Source organism: Alligator mississippiensis, chromosome 5 (genome assembly GCF_030867095.1).
Source record: "Alligator mississippiensis isolate rAllMis1 chromosome 5, rAllMis1, whole genome shotgun sequence".
In the NCBI taxonomy this organism is placed as follows: domain Eukaryota; kingdom Metazoa; phylum Chordata; order Crocodylia; family Alligatoridae; genus Alligator; species Alligator mississippiensis.
In genome coordinates this window covers 38815337-38832365 of record NC_081828.1, presented here as the reverse complement: position 1 = coordinate 38832365, position 17029 = coordinate 38815337, and the positions used below count along the sequence as shown (strand labels likewise).

Genomic DNA, 17029 nt, shown 5'->3' with positions numbered 1-17029 from the left:
GTTCCACAGGTTACCCATGGGGTTGGCTTCCAGCCACATGGCCACTATTATGCTAAATGCCATTCCCACCCCACCTCCCAGTTTCTCTTGGGGGGATCCCCCCAGGTACATCTCACCATCAACCAACTTCACACACCCCACCATCAACCAACTTAACACACCCCTGCCCATGGCATTATTTCCATACATGGTTAATCTCTCCAGAACACTGCAAGATTGTCCCGGGGCCTTTTCCGCTTCTCATAAAATGTATGGATGATTGGAAATGAGTTTTGGCTTCTGGCCTGGCTTGGCTTGGCTTTTCTTCATTGCATCAAAGTGTTGCTTTGTCATTGTAGGGTCTCCCAGAAGCTGTGGGCTGGGCATGCAGCAGGCAGCTGTCGTGAGTCATTGGGGCTGGGGGGGTTGCACATGATGCTTGCTTGACCCCTCAGCCTCTCACACACACACACACACACACACACACACACACACACACACTCTCTCTCTCTCTCTCTCTCTCTCTCTCTCTCTCCCCCCCTCTCTGCTGGCTGCTTGGGCCTCAGGGAAATGTGTGTTGTTTCCTGCTGTCTAGGTGTGGGAGAGGCACACTGATGCAGGCTAGAGGCTGCAGATGGCAGAGGACATGTGCAGGAACCCAGCTTCAATCTGAGCTCTCAGGTTGATGCCCAACTCCACACCAACGCTCCATAATCCCAGAAGCTGCCTCATCTGCCAGGGAGAGTTGAGCAGAGCCAGGTGTTACCATGAGCTCCTCCCCCGCCCCAGAACAGGCCCCCAGGGGGGCACAAGGGGTAGCAGGGAAGAGGGTTAGTGCCACAGCTGCCCATGTGGGGAGCTGTAATTGCCCATCTCCCCACAAGGGGGAGGCAAGAGACCATGGCACCGGCACAGCCGCACTCTCCTTACTCTGGGAGCCCCCCTGCAGGGTCCCAGCCTAGGCTGAACCCCTGCCAGGGGGTGTACATGTGTGAAGGGGGGATGTTCTTAACACTGGGTGGAGTCAGAGGGTGAAGAAAAAAGAGGCCAGCTCTTCAGATCCTTCTCTCTAAACTAGAGCATCCTTCCGGTGCACATAGCCCCCTGGCACCCACCCAGAAGACAGCTGCTTTGGAGCGTTGGGCAAGGCAGGGGCCCTGGCACCATTTGAGCTCATTTCATTTGGGCTTTTGGCCCCTTCTCATCTATGGGGGGCACAGTTCTCTGAGGCCATTAACAGCGGCAGGAAGCAGCCCGTCCCCTGGGAACTTTTTCCATGTATTGATCCCCTTTTTGCTACGGCCTGGCATCTCCAGTGAGGGCCAAGAGAGAGAACATGGAAATGGGGGAGGAGAGAGAGAGAGAGAGAGAGAAAGAAAGAACCTATACCTCCTTTTCCATCCTATTTCTATCACTTGTTTCTATTCATGCCCAATTCTGCTCTCTCACTCTCCACCCGTCCTCTACTTCCCTTCTGTCCATCTGTCCCTCTCTCACTCCCTCTCTCTGTACGTCTCTTACTTCATCTCCCTTTGATACATTCCCTCGCTCCGGTGACCCAGCTATCAATTCACCAGGCTCCGTCCCAGCCAAAGCCTGACATACAGGCCAGGGGCGGGACCTGGTTCCCTCCCCCAGACACACTCCCTTCACCAGCACGTCGTCCCCCCCCCCTCCCCCCCCCCCATCTGGCAGCTTAGAGAGAGCTCATCCCAGTGCTTGGGACTGGCAGGGACTGGAGGTGAGGGCATGTCTGCAATTCCCACACCTTGAGCAAGGAGTGGGGGAAGTGGGGGTGGAACAACTAAGTGTAAAAGACAGAGAAGGGAAGACAAGAGGTGCCCATCCCTGGCTGGACCATCCTAGTCCCACATAAAGAATAGAGTGAAGACAACCTTCAGAAAGAGAGATACGCCAGGGAGGAGGAGAGAAAGAGATACACACAGGAGAAGAAGAGGAAAAAGAAGGAAAGAATTCAGCCTGAGCAGAGAGATGAAGGCAAGTCGCAGCACAGTCAGGTAATGGGACCCTTGGCCAAGGTCAGGGCAGAGGGCAGTTAGTGGGGGGACATGGGTCCCAAGGGACCGGGACCAGGACCCAGTCTGGGAGGCAAGACAGCATCAGAACTACCCCCAGCCCAGGGTGGACGAGAACATGGAGGTGAAGGCTGGAAACTGCATGGGAAAACTCCAGAGGCTAGAGAGAGAGCAAGAGAAATACGGGGGGTGGACAGAGAGGGAGACAGAAGGATGGACAGACAGGGAGCCTGATATAAGGAAGGCTGGATGGGAATATAGGAGTGTCTGGGGTGGGCAGACAAGTGCATAGGGCTGAGGATGGACAGACAGACAGTTGTATGCACGGGGAAGGAGAGATGTATGGGGGAGGCATGGACAGATGAAGGGCTGTGTATAGGGACAGGTGGACGGATGGACAGATGGGCATGGGGTTGGATGGAGGGATGTGTGTGGGGATGGGTGGACAGACAGACAGAGGGCGAGCTGGATAGCTGGATGGACACTGTCAGTTGAGGAGCTGCAGGACAGGCTGGGCAGGGGATGGTGGGACAGACGGACACAGTGAAAGTCCGCTGGATGAATCCCAGCAGGCCTTGCCCTTCTCCCCAGTCAAGGGTCTGGGACAGGGGACCAGGCAGTAAAGGACCCCCAACCTCACCCCTGTTTGACTTCTGTGCCTGGAGGGAAATGGGGGTTAGAGGTGTCTCCTGGTCCTGGGAGCTCTGACCCTCCTCGTTCCTGACCCCCCATCAGCAGGGACCCCCAGGGAGGGGACTGTCAGGGGCAGGAGGAAGCAAGGGGGCCATCTGTGGCTGAGATATTGGGGTAGGAAACTGGGGGGTGGGGAGGGCTGTTGTCCTGACAGGGCTGGGGGAGGGGCTGTGCTGCTAGTGCTTTAATGGCCTTTAAGGCTATAAAGAAAAATAAATAATAGATGGGGGAGATGGAGGAGGAGAAGCCCAGGCAGCATCAGGGCACTGGGCAGGAGTCATCTGACTGGCCGGGAAGGGTGCCAGGCCCCTGCTCTCATGGGGAAGGTGAGGAAGCTGGACATTGCTGAGCCCTGGGGCATCTGGCCTGACAGCTGGGCCCCAGCTGTGGGCACTGGAGGGCACCTGGGCCCTAAGCAAGAGTCAGGCAGGGGGCATCAAGGCCTGACTATGGTGCTGGGCATTTGGGTGTCCAGGCTATGGGTATCACCACCCCCCCACCCCACCCCACCCCACCTCACCTCACCCATCCTATGCTGCAGGGACCTGGTACGTGCCCCTTATCAGGGCAGGCAGTGACAGTGGGCATAGGAGGAAGGTGGAGCAGGATGGGAGATCCCAAGAAAATGGAGCAGGACCCATCAGGGGGAAGTGGGCTCTGGGCAGGGCTGTGGCCCAGGCAGAGTGCAGGTTGAGGGAGGATGCAGCTGTGTGTATGAAAACCTGGTGGGAAACCACTAGGCACTAGCAGGCAGGCATGGGCCTCAGATGCCAGGCCTGGGTGGGTCTGTGATTGGAACCTGAAAGGTGGCAGTCTCACTTCTCCCCACACGTGGCAAGGAGGGTCTTGATGGGTGTCCCCTTCCCATAACAGCCAGGAGACCCCTCTGGGTGCAGTAGCTGGCTCATGGGGCTGGAGCTAAGACACAAATGGCTGGTTCCATGCAGGGAGGGGCCCTGCCAGGCTGCTGGACCCAGTTGAGGGAGAAGACACGCAGGGCTGGGGGCAGCAAGAGGCTGCATTGGGCTGGGTGTCAGCCCTGGGGGTGCCCTTTATGTGCTGAGTAGAAGCCCCTTTGCTGATCCCCTGAGACGAGCACACAGCCCAACCTCCCCAGCTCTGGGTCCTCCAGGCCCTGCCCTGCCCTGCCAGGCTTAGTCTTCTACCAGATCTCCTCTGGTAGCGCCCGACTGTGTCTTCCAGGCCCCATGCCCCAGACACCCCTGGCCACGTCCCCTTAGTCACCAGCACCACAGCATGGAGCATCGTCCCGCCATGTATCCGGTGAAGACCAGAGCGGTTTAGTGCTGTCCTCTGGGCAGCAGCTCAAGGGCAGTGGCTGGAGGCGGGTTCTGGCATCAGCTCCCCACGTGCGCGCAGTATTATTCCAGCTTTAATTAATCAAAGCAAAGGTATGGCATTAAAGGATGGACAGGCAGATGCCGGCCCACAATCCTGGCCTGAGACAGACAGACAGTGCTCAGGGTTCAGCATGGGCACAGGGCTCCCTGCACCCCCCAGACTGGCCAGCATCCCCCAGACTGGGGTATGGGGCCAGGGCCTCTGCTATCATACCCCTGTGTGCCCTGGGGAGCAGAAGCATATCAGGGCTCCCAGAGGGCCATCTCTGCCTGGAGAGGCCTGTATGCGTGCCCCCCCTAGCTGGAGCTGAAGGAGTCCTGGACCCACCCCAGTCCCACTCTGCAGTGACTCTGGGTGACCCAGCTGGATGGAAGTGGCTGGGCGATACGTGAGGGGTAGGAGGGAAGGAGTGAGGGGGTGAGCAGCAACATCAGGTGTACTGAGGCAACCACACACAAGGAGGTGCACACACATACACACGCCCTACACAACTACACACAACTACACACACAGCCCCTCCCCACAACAGCACATAACCACACCCCCAACACAAGTACACACAAAGGCCTACATACCCACACACTGAGCAACATAACCACAATGACATGCAGCTATTTACAGTTCTACAGGTCCTAGATACCTATACACACAGCAACACATCACAACACCCTGTACACCACTATACACTCATACCAAAACAGCTGCATCCAACTACTCAACTACACGCACAAGGCTAGCGAGAACATACGGCTATATAGAGGTAAGTAGCCACATACCTTTATCCAACCACACACCTATACACAACCACACGCAGCTGCACGTCTATACGCACAACCACACAGCTCTGCATAACTAGGAATACAACCAGCACAGCTCTATCCCACATAACTGTACACAGCTATACAGACCTTCACTACTGTACTACATGCAAAGCTGCTCACACCCACGCATACCTACTCAACTCCACACACCTAAGAAGCATATACAGCTACATAATCAGATACAGTGCAACATGCAGCCCTACAATTCATGCACTGCCCTGTGCCATCACACACAGTGTCCTACACAACTGCACATAGCTTTGCAATGGCACACATCCTATACTTACCTAGAGATACTCAGTGCTACCTAAGTCCCTCCTCTACACAACCACACACAACTACACATGCCCAGCCACAAAAAAATGCTCACATTGCCCTAAACAATCACAACACACAGAGCCCTACAAACCCAGACCCACCCACACAGCAACATATAGCTGAATGCAACCCCATATATTCTTACAAGAATCTTTTATACATACACATGTACCCATACACTGAACACAGCTGTACAAAAACACACACGCATATGCATATCACACACACCCTACAACCATATGCAACAACTCGGTATATGTATAAACAACTTGGTATGTTTTCTCCCTCACACATACAAACACACACACGTACCACTGCACTACTGTAAAAATACACAAGCACACACATATAATGGTCTGTGACCACACACATTCTCCTTGTCTGTATGGACATACGCCCTGCCCACATCACATTATACCCTGTCTGCACCCACTCCTCCCTTATATCACAGACATATACGCATATATATTCACACACACACACACCCATGTACCCATTGTACTCCCCCGCCTATACACCTACTCCAGTTCAACACCTTTCCCACTGTAACCAGCTTCCTGGACCTTGCCCCGAGGGAACCAGTTGGGCAAAGGAATCTGATCCTCCTGGCACATGGACAGACTCTGCCTTGAGGATGCCTCATCCCAGGTGCTTGGCTGCCCATCCCTCCTCACTCCCTCAGTCATCTCTCCTCATTTCAGGGATCTCCCCAACCACCTTGGGGATGGGGCCTGGACCCCCCACCCACCTCATGCAGCTCCCTAGGTAGGGAGCCATGCCTGCTTGGATCATGGCCAGTCTACGGTGTGGTACCATAGTGCCACAGAACAGGCACAGTGCCATAGACCAGCCCTATATGGGCACAGTGAGGGGTGAGCAGGGGGCTGGCCCCTGGACAAGGCATATGAGGGCTCTGCTTCCAGGGGCATGGGTGGAGAGACATTGCTAGGGTTGAGGTCTCATGAAGGGGTTGATCTCCATGAGCTGCCCCAGTAGTATGTGTCACTGGTACGGCTGCAACATTACATTAGCCATCCCCAGCCCAAAGTGGAGCTGACAGCTTCTAAAATCTGGGCCTGGACTCTGGGGGAGGGAGGCAGTGGGCAGGAGGTACAAGAGGTCCCTGGTACCACTCCCCACATTTTCTCATCAGTCCGGAGGGCAGAGAGCAGCTCCTATATGGGGCACTCCCACACACTATATGTATACACCCTTGCACACACAAACAGTCCCACACACCCATCCCGAAACTCCACAACCACACCTCCCTGAATATACACATGCTTGAACACAGTCTCCTACTCACACATGGCATCTCTCTGCCAGACACACACAGAGACCCTGGTGCATCTGTAGACGCATACACATACACATGTACATACATGTTGCCTTCTCAGAGTGGCACAGATTAATGCACACACATGCACATCAGTATCTCCCTCCAAATATGGAAAAACACACACACGTGCATACACACACACTTCAGCACAAATGTGCACTCCTAAGCACACATCCACACATCACATCCGTATCATCCCCAGGCACAGTCATTCACACACACCTGAACAGAAGTATAACCTGCCATCCACCACTACCAGCCCTCCACTCACACATCTGCACACCAATAAGCGCATGCTGTCACATGTACAGCCTGCTGCATACTAACATACATACCCTGACACTCACACAACTTGTGCACACATAGGTAGACACACACACACACACACTCCTGCACAACTATCCCATTTCTATATGCACACACCTGTATGTACAAGCATGAATGTCTACAAATATCCACACCCCTCCACAAATATGCACACCTCCACACACCCGTATGCAAAGACTGCAACCCCCCCACACACACACACACACACATACCCTCCTCCACAAAGGCCTCATCTCCACACAGGCACACACACACACACAAATATTCATGCCTGCACACACATGTACCCCCTTACACAAAGGCTTCACCTGTATACACACACATACACACCTATACACAAAGGCCTCACTTCCACACACACACACAAATATGCATGCTTCCACACATGTATACCCCCTACACAAAAGGCTTCCCCTATGTATACACATACCCCCTCATACAAAGGCCTTACCTTCACATACACACACCCCCGCACACATGCACATACACTCAAATATGCATACCTATACACACACACCCCTCTACACAAAGCCCCCCATTCCACCCCACCCCACAAAACACACGCAGATATTCATACTTCCCCTCTCCCTGGAGATATGAGCACGCATGCCTCCTGCCTATGTGAGCAGATGTGAGTGCAGGGTGGCTGGCAGCAGGAATTGGAGCCACCATGCCCAGCTCTGGGCTGGGGCTAGGGTCCCATGATTCACTCAGGAATTCCTCCCTGGGCTCCAAGTCAGTCTCCCAGTCAGCTGGTGGGACACATGGAAGGACATGCAGCTGAGTGGGCCCAGGGTGCTGAGCTGCACCAGCAGGCAGGGAACAGAAGGGGCTAGGGTCTGCTCCTCTAGGGTCTCCTCCTCCTCAGCCCCATCTACCGCCCCCTCCCTGCCATGGCTCAGCCCCACAGGCCCATCTACCCCAATGTCTCCAGGAGCTGCCAGTGCCCTGTGTCTGAGAAGGGAGGTGGTATCTCAACTATATCTGATACCAGGGAGACCATGACTGGTTCTCCGTGCCCAGCGCTGGAGTGCACAGGTCCATAAGGCCAATGATAAGGGCAGGAAAGGCCAAGGGGGAAAGGTAGAGGAACAGACTGAGGCTCTGTGCCCCATGCACCCATACCAGGAGTCAGTGCCTATCAGCTGGGTGAACTGACTCTGGCCAGGGTACTACCCACGTCTCTCCCCCACCGTGGGTGGTCCTGTTCCAAGGACCTCATACTTTTGGGGACCTGTTCCCCCTGCATCTTCCCTGCCCCCTTCTGCCACTGGCCTTTCAGACCCATGCATCCCAGAGCTCGGTACAGCAACCCAGTTACAATCTTTCCAGAACCATATGCAAGGGAGACACCACCTCCCTACTCACAGGAGGGGCTGAGGGCTCCTAAAGATGGGACATGGGGGTAGATAGGCCCATGGGGCAGATCTGGGATAGGATCCCAGGCTGGATGGGCCCAGGGGGTAGGGTGGGGCAGGAGCCTTTTCCCCTTTGGGGGGGCCCCGATCCCACCCAGGCTGGGGCACTGGCTGGCTAAGTGTGTGAGTGGGGGCAGAGGGGGTTGGCATGTGTGAGGCCTGCATCCCTTGCCCGAGATTAGATCTTGACTTTGTCATGAAATGCCACTTACACAATCTCTGCCTAAGCTCCACAGCTGCTTTGGACAGTGACTTAAGCTGCTCGGAGAGGAGGAGGGGGCAATGCTGGTGGCTGGGGGGGAGGGCACGGTGCTGTGGAGCAGAGTTATGGGGCCTTGTGATGGTGGGGGGATCCCCTCAACATAGCTCTTCTTCTCCCCTATCCATGGCAAAACCCTGCTCCCTGCTTTCTAAAATCCTCCCCACCTCTGCACAGGAGTCACAAGGGGCCTCCATCCCTTCCATTGTAAAGTATGGGCAAGATCAGAGCAGTGAAGCCCCAAAGCTTCCCTCAGTAAATGAAACCCCCATGCCCCTTTTCTATCCCAACTCTGAAGAGGGGTCTGATGGGTTAGAGCAAGGGGGACTGGTAGCCAGAACACCTGGCTTCTCTCCCACCTCGGGGAGGGGAATGGGTTGCAGTGGCTCAGATCAGGGGGGCTGGGAGCCAGGACACCTGGGTTCCATCCTCATTCCATTCCCATCTCTCTGGTTCACATGTGCTCTGTCCTCTGGCTTCCTTGAGGGGGCTGGGAGGGTCTGTGCCTGGAGGCCATACCCAGAGGGAGGGATCCTGCCTGGTGGGGAATGTGGGGCAGGACTGCCTGAGGGGAGCTGGCCATAGGAGGAACATGTTCCCTAGCCAAGCCCCTAGTTCCTCACCAGAGACAAAAGGTGTCAGGCAGCCAAGACAGAGACAGCATCTGGGACTGCCAAGAGCACCCCAGTATCCTGCCTATCAGGGGGCAGCCCCAACCTGCAGCTCCCAATACAGGAACAAGTAACACAGAGCCTGGAGACCTAGCTTCTATACCACATCTGGGGGGGTAGTAGGCTAGAGGAGTGGGGCAGGGAACCAAGGACTTTAGCCTACCAGAGCTGGGAGAGAACCCAAGCATCCCAGCTCCCAGACCACCCCCAGCCCTGCTCCAGTTCTCTCCCAGAATCCCACTGGACTTTTCTTTGCACCTACAAGATCCTGTCCCACCTGCTTCTTCCCATTGCATAGCCCACCCTCCATGACCCCCCTCAAGGGCCCCCTTGCCCTATTAGGCTTTTCCTACTCCACCTATTGTTCAGAGGCTGCCCCCAGCCAGGTCCTAGCTGACTGAGAGCAGGATCCCACAGTGTCTGGTGCTTCCCAGCTCCTGCCAGGATGGAGCTTCCATTATTCCAAGGGCTGCATAGACCCAGAATAGCAGATCCCAGATGAGCCAGCAGGGCTGACCCAGGGGGCAGAATACTGGGGTAGATGGGACTGACTACAGGGCTGGTCTAGGCAAGGACTGGGTGGACCACCAGGCTGGATGAGGTTGACCTGGGACACTGGCATGTGCAGGGGGTGGCCCCATTCCCCTTGCCACATCCCACCTATACCACCATGGCTCCATGGTCTCCCCTCCTCCAAACTGTCCCTTCTCTCCCACTCCAGGATGTGCTGGGACCTGTGGCCCCCCTGTGACGCGCCAGGCCACTAAACCCCATCTCCTCCCACCTGCTACCACTCAGCTCCCCTCAGGCTGGGCCACAAGAACTGGCCTTGCGGCTCCTCCCTTGCAAGGCCACTGAGGCCTGGGAGATGGGTGTGGTTCGGGCCATCCGCCGTCTGAGCACCGACAGGCCGGAGCAGCTGTGCGAGGAGGAGACAGCAGCGGTACCATCATCCTCAGTCGTGTGCCATAACGGCAAGGTGCCGGAGCAGGGCCGCAGCCGCTTCGTCAAGAAGGACGGGCACTGCAACGTGGAATTTGTCAACCTGAGCGAGAAGAGCCAGCGCTACCTCACTGACCTGTTCACCACCTGCGTGGACATCCGTTGGCGCTGGATGTTCGTCATCTTCTCGCTGTCCTTCATCCTCTCATGGTTGATCTTTGGCTTCACCTTCTGGCTTATTGCCTCTTTCCATGGGGACCTGGCACCCCCGACCACTACCGACAGCCCCTCACCCATCACCTCAGTCACACCCTGCTTCCATCAGGTCACCAGCTTCATGGGGGCTTTCCTCTTCTCCCTGGAGACCCAGACGTCCATCGGCTATGGCTTCCGCAGTGTGACAGAGGAGTGCCCAGCGGCAGTGCTGGCTGTGGTGCTGCAGTGCATCGCAGGCTGCATCATTGATGCCTTCATCATCGGCGCCATCATGGCCAAGATTGCCAAGCCCAAGAAGCGCAACGAGACCCTGGTCTTCAGCAACAGCGCTGTGGTGGCCATGCGGGATGGCCAGCTCTGCCTCATGTGGCGTGTAGCTAATCTGCGCAAGAGCCACCTGGTGGAAGCCCACGTCCGCGCTCAGCTGCTGCAGGTGGGGGCATCTGCCTGGGGAGGGACTGGACACATGTGGGGATGCCCCCATTAGCCAGATGCCATCCCCACATGTGGAGAACCTGCTGGGGGGGAGGGGGCAGAGTCCTTCCTGAGCCCCTTGGCCACGCCCCCATTGTCATGGCCCCACCCCTAGACTATGGCTATCTGCCCATGCAGTGACCCCCGTCCACATCTGAAGGTCCTGCCCAAGATGTGGCCCTGGTATATCCCAAGCAGAGCTCCCCACCCACTTCCCTAGCCCCCTCCCTACCCCACAATGTAGCCCCACCCTCTGCATTGACTCTGCCCACTTGCATGCATAGCCCCTGCCCTGGTTACTCTGACCCCATCTTTCTGCAATGGCCCTGCTCTACCCATGGCCAGTCCTTGCCTGTGGCCTTTCTCAGAGCGCTCCACTGGTGGGGAAGGGGAGACATATGCATTGGGGAGAGTCATGGAAGCAGGTGGGGTTGATTTGCACAGCGTAGGCCCAGCAAGTGAGGTAAGGGGGGGGGGGGGGTGCGCACATGCAAGCTAGGCACAGATCCAGTAGTTTTGTGTGGGTGGGTATGTCGCACAGATCCAGCAACAGGGACTATTGTATGGGTTTGGGTGTGAAGAGAGGAACATGAATCCAGTGTGTGTGTGGCTGTGGCTGTTGGGGAAACAGCTACAGCAGATGCAGGGAGGCTGATATAGAAGTGGCATGGATCCAGTGACCATGAGTGTGTGTGTCTGTGAAGCACAGATATAGCAGCCAAGGTCATGTGTGTGTCTATTAGGGGCATGGACACATCAGTAGCAAGGGAGGGAGGGGTGTGCGTGGTGCATGGGTGTAACATGGAACCTATGGGTGTGAACGTGCACATGAGGGGGGCTGAGCTGAGGACACAAATGCTGCCCACCCGGCCACTGGTGGGTGCCAGCATGGTTAGGCAGGGGACACTAAGAGCCCTGCTACACGTTCATATTAATGTTGGATAGACACCAGCTATAAAGTTGTTACACATTTTCAAGCACTAACTTTGTAGCTGGTCAGCTTTTTTTTTATAGCTGGAGGATCATTGTTATAACAGGATAAATTATTTTGCACATGTGGCCAGTCTGAATTTATTGCGCGATTCACCAGCGAATTGCATAGTATATGAAATGTGTGGCAGGGGTGGGACTTGACTCTGGTTGCCTCATCCCACTGACTCATGCTCCCCCTGCCCTTCCTGCAGCCCCGCGTGACCCCGGAGGGTGAATACATTCCCCTGGACCACCAGGATGTGGACGTGGGTTTCGACAATGGCACCGACCGCATCTTCCTGGTGTCACCAGTCACCATCGTCCATGAGATTGACAGCGACAGCCCCTTCTATGAGTACGGCCCATCCGAGCTGGCAGCCGCCAACTTCGAGCTAGTGGTCATCTTGGAGGGCATGGTAGAAGCCACAGCCATGACCACGCAGTGCCGCAGCTCCTACTTGCCAGGGGAGCTGCGCTGGGGCCACCGTTTCGAGCCCGTCCTCTTCGAACGTCGTGGCCGCTACGAGGTGGACTACCGGCACTTTCACCGCACCTACGAGGTGCCTGGCACACCCCAGTGCAGTGCCAAGGAGCTGGGGCAGCGCAAGTTCCATGTGCCACCCACGGCCACCCGCGCCTCCTTCTGCTACGAGAACGAAGTGGCACTGAGTGCCTGCCGTGAGGAGGAGGGGGAGGAGGAGGAGGAGCAGCAGCCAGGGGGTGGTGGCAGTGGAAGGGGCCTGGCTAGTGACAAGGGCAAGGAGGGGAGAGCAAGCAATGGCCTGGAGGCCACGGAGATGCCCGGTGGGACATGATGGGTCAGTGGCATCAGACTGTGGGGCTGTGGAGGAGGAGGAGGAGGAGAAGGGGGAGGAGGAACGCAGCAGTGGCTGAGGAGAGCAGGGCAAAGGGGTCCCTAGGGTTCCCACACCTGAACTCTGGGCAAGGGGAACCCCCCAGCCTGTCTCCCCTGGGAAGTCAAGAGGGGAGCACCAGGGGGAGCCCAAGCCTGTCTCTCCTCTCCTTCACCCCCGAAGAAGACGGGGGGAACCTAATGCTAATGGGACAGCCCCGCCCCGCCCCATCTCTCACCTGCCCATGGGCAATATCCAGCCCCTGCCCCAGAGCCCAGCCTGTACAGACCCAGTCCCCTCTACACCCACTCCTGGGATTGTCAGGGGTTGGGGCCCCCTGTATGTAACTGGGGCTCATTGCTGCTACCTCCTTTGAGGACACTGCTGAGCTGTCCCGCTCCCCCAGCAGCCCCATCCCCGTCTTGCTCTGGCTTTTAATGGGGGAAAAGATGCTGTTAACTGGGGGTGGCACCCCCTGAAAGCTCCCCCCCTTCCCTCCCCCCCCTCCCATTCTGCTAGCCACAATGCCACTTTAGTAGCCATGTTGGATCCAGCTGCTCCCCTGCCACTTAGGATGACTGAGGATCCCCAGGGAACTGGCAAGGCTTAGGGGTCTGTTCCTGGGGGATGTGGTTGTTGGGGGCCTTGGGGTCCAGAGAGGGCCCAAGCCATTAAAGAAAAGCCACATAGCACCACTGCCCCCTGCTGGCTGGGCCTGCAGCCACCCAGCTGTGTGTCAATAGCCCCATAGTGCAGTAGCACAGAGAGGCAGGGGCCTGGGGGAGTCAGGGCAGATCTCCCCCTCCGCCCCCCACATCCCCAGATCACCCAAGTGATGCAGATAAATACAGAAATAAAGAGAGAATTTGGAGAATTCTGGTCTGTATTATTCTTGCCAAATGAGGTGTATGGGCCTCATTCCCTCCATGCCAACCCCTCACCCACTCCATTGGCTGGATGCCTTCCCACACTGGGAAACCCCAACTCCAGGGGGCCCTGGCTCACACCCAGCCCTGGCATCACCTGTCCCAATCATTGGCAGGGCATGTTTGGGTGATTTCTGGTCTGGGCCTGAGATCCCAAAACACACAGGAGGGGCCGATTCTGAAGCATGTTTACATCAAGGGATTTGCTAGATGGAGACCTGGACAGATAGCTAGAGGCATGTGTGGGGAGGGAGGGATGAATGAATGCATGGACACTCTGTGTGGCCTGGTACTGGAGAGGGCTGTGAGGGGGTGGCTGAAGTGGGTAGAAGGCTGTGGGAATGGTTGACTATCTGCATGGGACAGACCATGAGCTGTGTAGGGCTTGGAGGCTGTGTGGGCCCAATGAGTTGTGGGGTGCCTGGGGCACCTTTGTGGGGCTGGCGGGCTGGAGCAAGGTGTGGGACAGGGTGTTAGGGTGGCTAGTGGGGATGTGGGGTCAGCAGGCTACAAGGTATTTGCACGGGTTGTCGGGAGCTGTGGGGATGACGGGTGGTGACGTGTCTGTGTGGAGGTGCTGAACTGTGGGCAGCTGTGGGGCTGCAGGATAGGGCAGAGGTGCCTGAGGCATGTGGGGCTGCAGGGTGATGATGTTGGGGGCTGTGGCACATCTGTGGGCTGGCTTTGGGGTGCTGGGGCCAAGCTGGCCTGTGGGCGCTCACTGAAAGACCACGCTGGCTGGGCCAGGCCAAGCTGCTGGGGTGTGTGTGAAGGTCAGAGCAGGGAGGGACAGCTTGGAGCCCAGCTGGGAGCTCACATTAATCTGACACAGTTTCAGTCGCTAATCCCAGCTGCTTAGCGGCTGCCCCAGCAGGGGAAATGGGGCCTATTAACTTGCTCCCCCCATGCCCCCAGGCCCAGCCCAGCCCCTGCCCCATGGTCCCCACCCTACTGGCCCCTGCATTGTCCCAGCCCATGGGGCACAGCGGGTCAGAGAGGGCTGCGCTCTGCTCTCAGCACCAACTCCAGACCCTGACACTCTCAAGGTGAGGCCATGTCACAGGTGTCTCAGCTGACACCCTGGCCGGCTGATAAACCCAGAGAGGAACATGCTCTTACGCCCAAAATAACCCCTCAAGAGCCCTATTCTTAGCCTATCGGGTTGGCAGGGAGGGGGTGAGAGTGGTGCTCTCTGACAGGAACTATCCAGCGCTAAGAGGTGGCTTCCAGGGGGAGATCAGGATTCAGCCCTGACCCTGCTGCCATCAGGGTGTGACTTCAAATTGATTTCAAACTGGCCCAGCAGAGCTGACATCAGGATCTGGCCTTGATCTCACTGCAGTTAGGGGGTGACTCCAGCTTGGTCCTTGGGGGTGGCTGAGATCAGAATCAGGCCCTCCACATCCCTCCCCCTCTGGGGATGGATCCGGACAGCTCAGCCTGGGTCAACACTGTCAGGAGATGGGTAATTCAGCTTAGCAGATGTCTGGAGCAAGGGAGCCTTTGGGCTTCCTGCTCCTGGGAAGCTGCTCCCAGATAGTGCCTGATGCAGGAGGAGCAAGGTTTAAGTAAGATCTAGTAAGGTGGGGAGAATCCACACCGGAGTCAGCAACCTTGGGAGAGACCCCCATGCTGGCAGGCAGCCAGCTGTGAGCTGCAGGGTGTGCATCCACTGCTGTGCACCCAGCCCTGGCTTCCAGCTCGTACTCCCCACCTGCTAATCCCTCCTCTGGGTTTCCCCACTGGGCTCCTTCCAACTCATCACCAGTGACAAGAGGCTCGGCACGACAACCAGAAAGGCAGGAAGTGCAGACGAGGATCCACTGCAAACAGTGCCCTTGCCTCCCGACCCCCAGCCCCTACCACCCCTTGACCTCCCCCTGGTACTGCCAGTGCCCCTCCCTCCTGCCCCACAGCACTCCCAGGACCCTGGTTCCTCCCCCCACACCAGGTACACACCGCATCAGCCTAGCCCCGGAGGGTGGCCACTGGGATCTACAAAGCCTAGGGGATGCAGTTCACCCCCATGTCCCCATCAAGAAAGTTAGGCAGGGCCCTGGCCAGAACCCTGCCAATTTCGGTCCCCCTCTGCGCGATCACCCCCCTGCAGCTAGTTTCAAGCGCCCCCTGGTGACTGCCACTGGGAAAGACAGCAGTGCTCCAAAAATGACCTGATCCCCAGCATCTCTTAGTTGGGGGTGTGGAGGGAGTGTAGGGGAGGTTGAGGAGAGGGTGGGAGTGCATTGGTGGGTTAATGGGGCTGTGGGTGGGAGGGGGATGAAAAGGGCGTGGGGGTGGGGTGTGGGGATGGAGGCTGAGGGCCTGGGAAGGGGAAAGTTTTGCTGGGCTGTTCAATGGAGGGGGGATGGGGTAAACTGGGGAGAGAGGGCTGGGAGTATGAGGAGAGCTGGGGATACATACTTGGATGTGGGGAGGGATGGCAGGTACAGGGCCTGGGAAAGGGGAAGGGGTGATGGAGGGGGCTGGATGGGCAGGGGGTGGGGGCAGCTGGGTGCAGTGGAGGGGTTGGGGCTGGTGGGATGGTGATGCATGCATCAGTGAGTGGGCAGCCGAGGGTGGCTGTGGGGGTATCGGGGAAGGCAGGAGGGGTGTACGCAGGGGGTATATGGGGCATACTTGAGCTGTACATGGGAGTGTACATAGGGGGGTGTGCTGGCTGTATACAGGGATGCACATAGGGTATATGTGGGGTATGCATGGGATGTGTGTAGGGGTGTATATGGCAATATATGGGCGTACATGGGGTGTGTGTCAGGGTGTACATGGGGTGGGCCAGAGGAGTGACAACCCCTCCCCCCTTGCCCTCCCAGCTCACTTTAGCCCAGGGTTATATATTTATTTATAGTTGTATTTTATTTATGAGTCTGATTTATTACTGCTAAGAGGCCAGGGATTGACCCTAGCAACGGCCCAGACCCCTCTAGTGCCTTAGCAACGGCTCAAGCCCCGCCTGCTCCCTATCGAGTCCGTCCATTGGGCGCAGTTAGGGCAGAGGCCAGCGAAGCTCATCTCTTATTGGTTCCTTTGTGTATCATTCATAGTGACTGGCGGCCCAGGAGCAGCCCCTGGCTATTTAGCGTTCCTGTTGGCTCTTTGGACAGTTAATCCAAGCAGAGGCGGGCTTGTTGGCAATCTCGAGCACTAAATGACCGGACTTCCTGTCAACAAGTTTCAGAGCCTACTAGTGTACAATTTTCCTATACTTCATTGGTTCATTTTTCTGTCAATCTCCGCGGTGGAGCAGGTTTTGTACGAACCCTTGTCCCCCATTGGCTGCTCTAGCTATCAATCTTAAATACTGCCCGTTCATTTGCCATCCGTCCCCAGCTATTGGTTGCTGCCGGTGGGAAGGGGTGGGGATTGCAAGAATCGCGCTTTCCCATTGGCTATTGCTCGGGGAG

The 17029-nt window shown here is 56.9% G+C and overlaps 1 protein-coding gene across 2 annotated transcripts; it reads left to right on the top strand.

Annotated features, from left to right (window-relative positions):
- The first annotated feature begins 345 nt into the window (after positions 1–345).
- On the top strand, positions 346–13547 carry KCNJ14 (potassium inwardly rectifying channel subfamily J member 14). Of its 2 annotated transcripts, XM_006277655.3 has the most exons (3): positions 346–1997; positions 9945–10814; positions 12040–13547. In XM_006277655.3, exons 2-3 carry the CDS (start codon positions 10092–10094, stop codon positions 12640–12642), a joined length of 1326 nt encoding a protein of 441 aa, XP_006277717.2. In that variant the 5' UTR covers positions 346–1997; positions 9945–10091; the 3' UTR covers positions 12643–13547. The 2 variants fall into 2 exon arrangements, with proteins under 2 accessions (XP_006277717.2, XP_059584090.1); XM_059728107.1 differs by lacking the exon at positions 346–1997 and having other exon boundaries at positions 8364–10814.
- Positions 13548–17029: the final 3482 nt, after the last annotated feature.

What these genes read in the sequence shown, in the direction of transcription:
- KCNJ14 (XM_006277655.3), top strand. Translation starts at nt 10,092, where the DNA reads ATGGGTGTGGTTCGGGCCATCCGCCGTCTGAGCACCGACAGGCCGGAG. An exon ending in TCCGCGCTCAGCTGCTGCAG is followed by an intron (nt 10,815 to 12,039) that starts GTGGGGGCATCT and finishes CCCTTCCTGCAG; the next exon opens with CCCCGCGTGACCCCGGAGGG.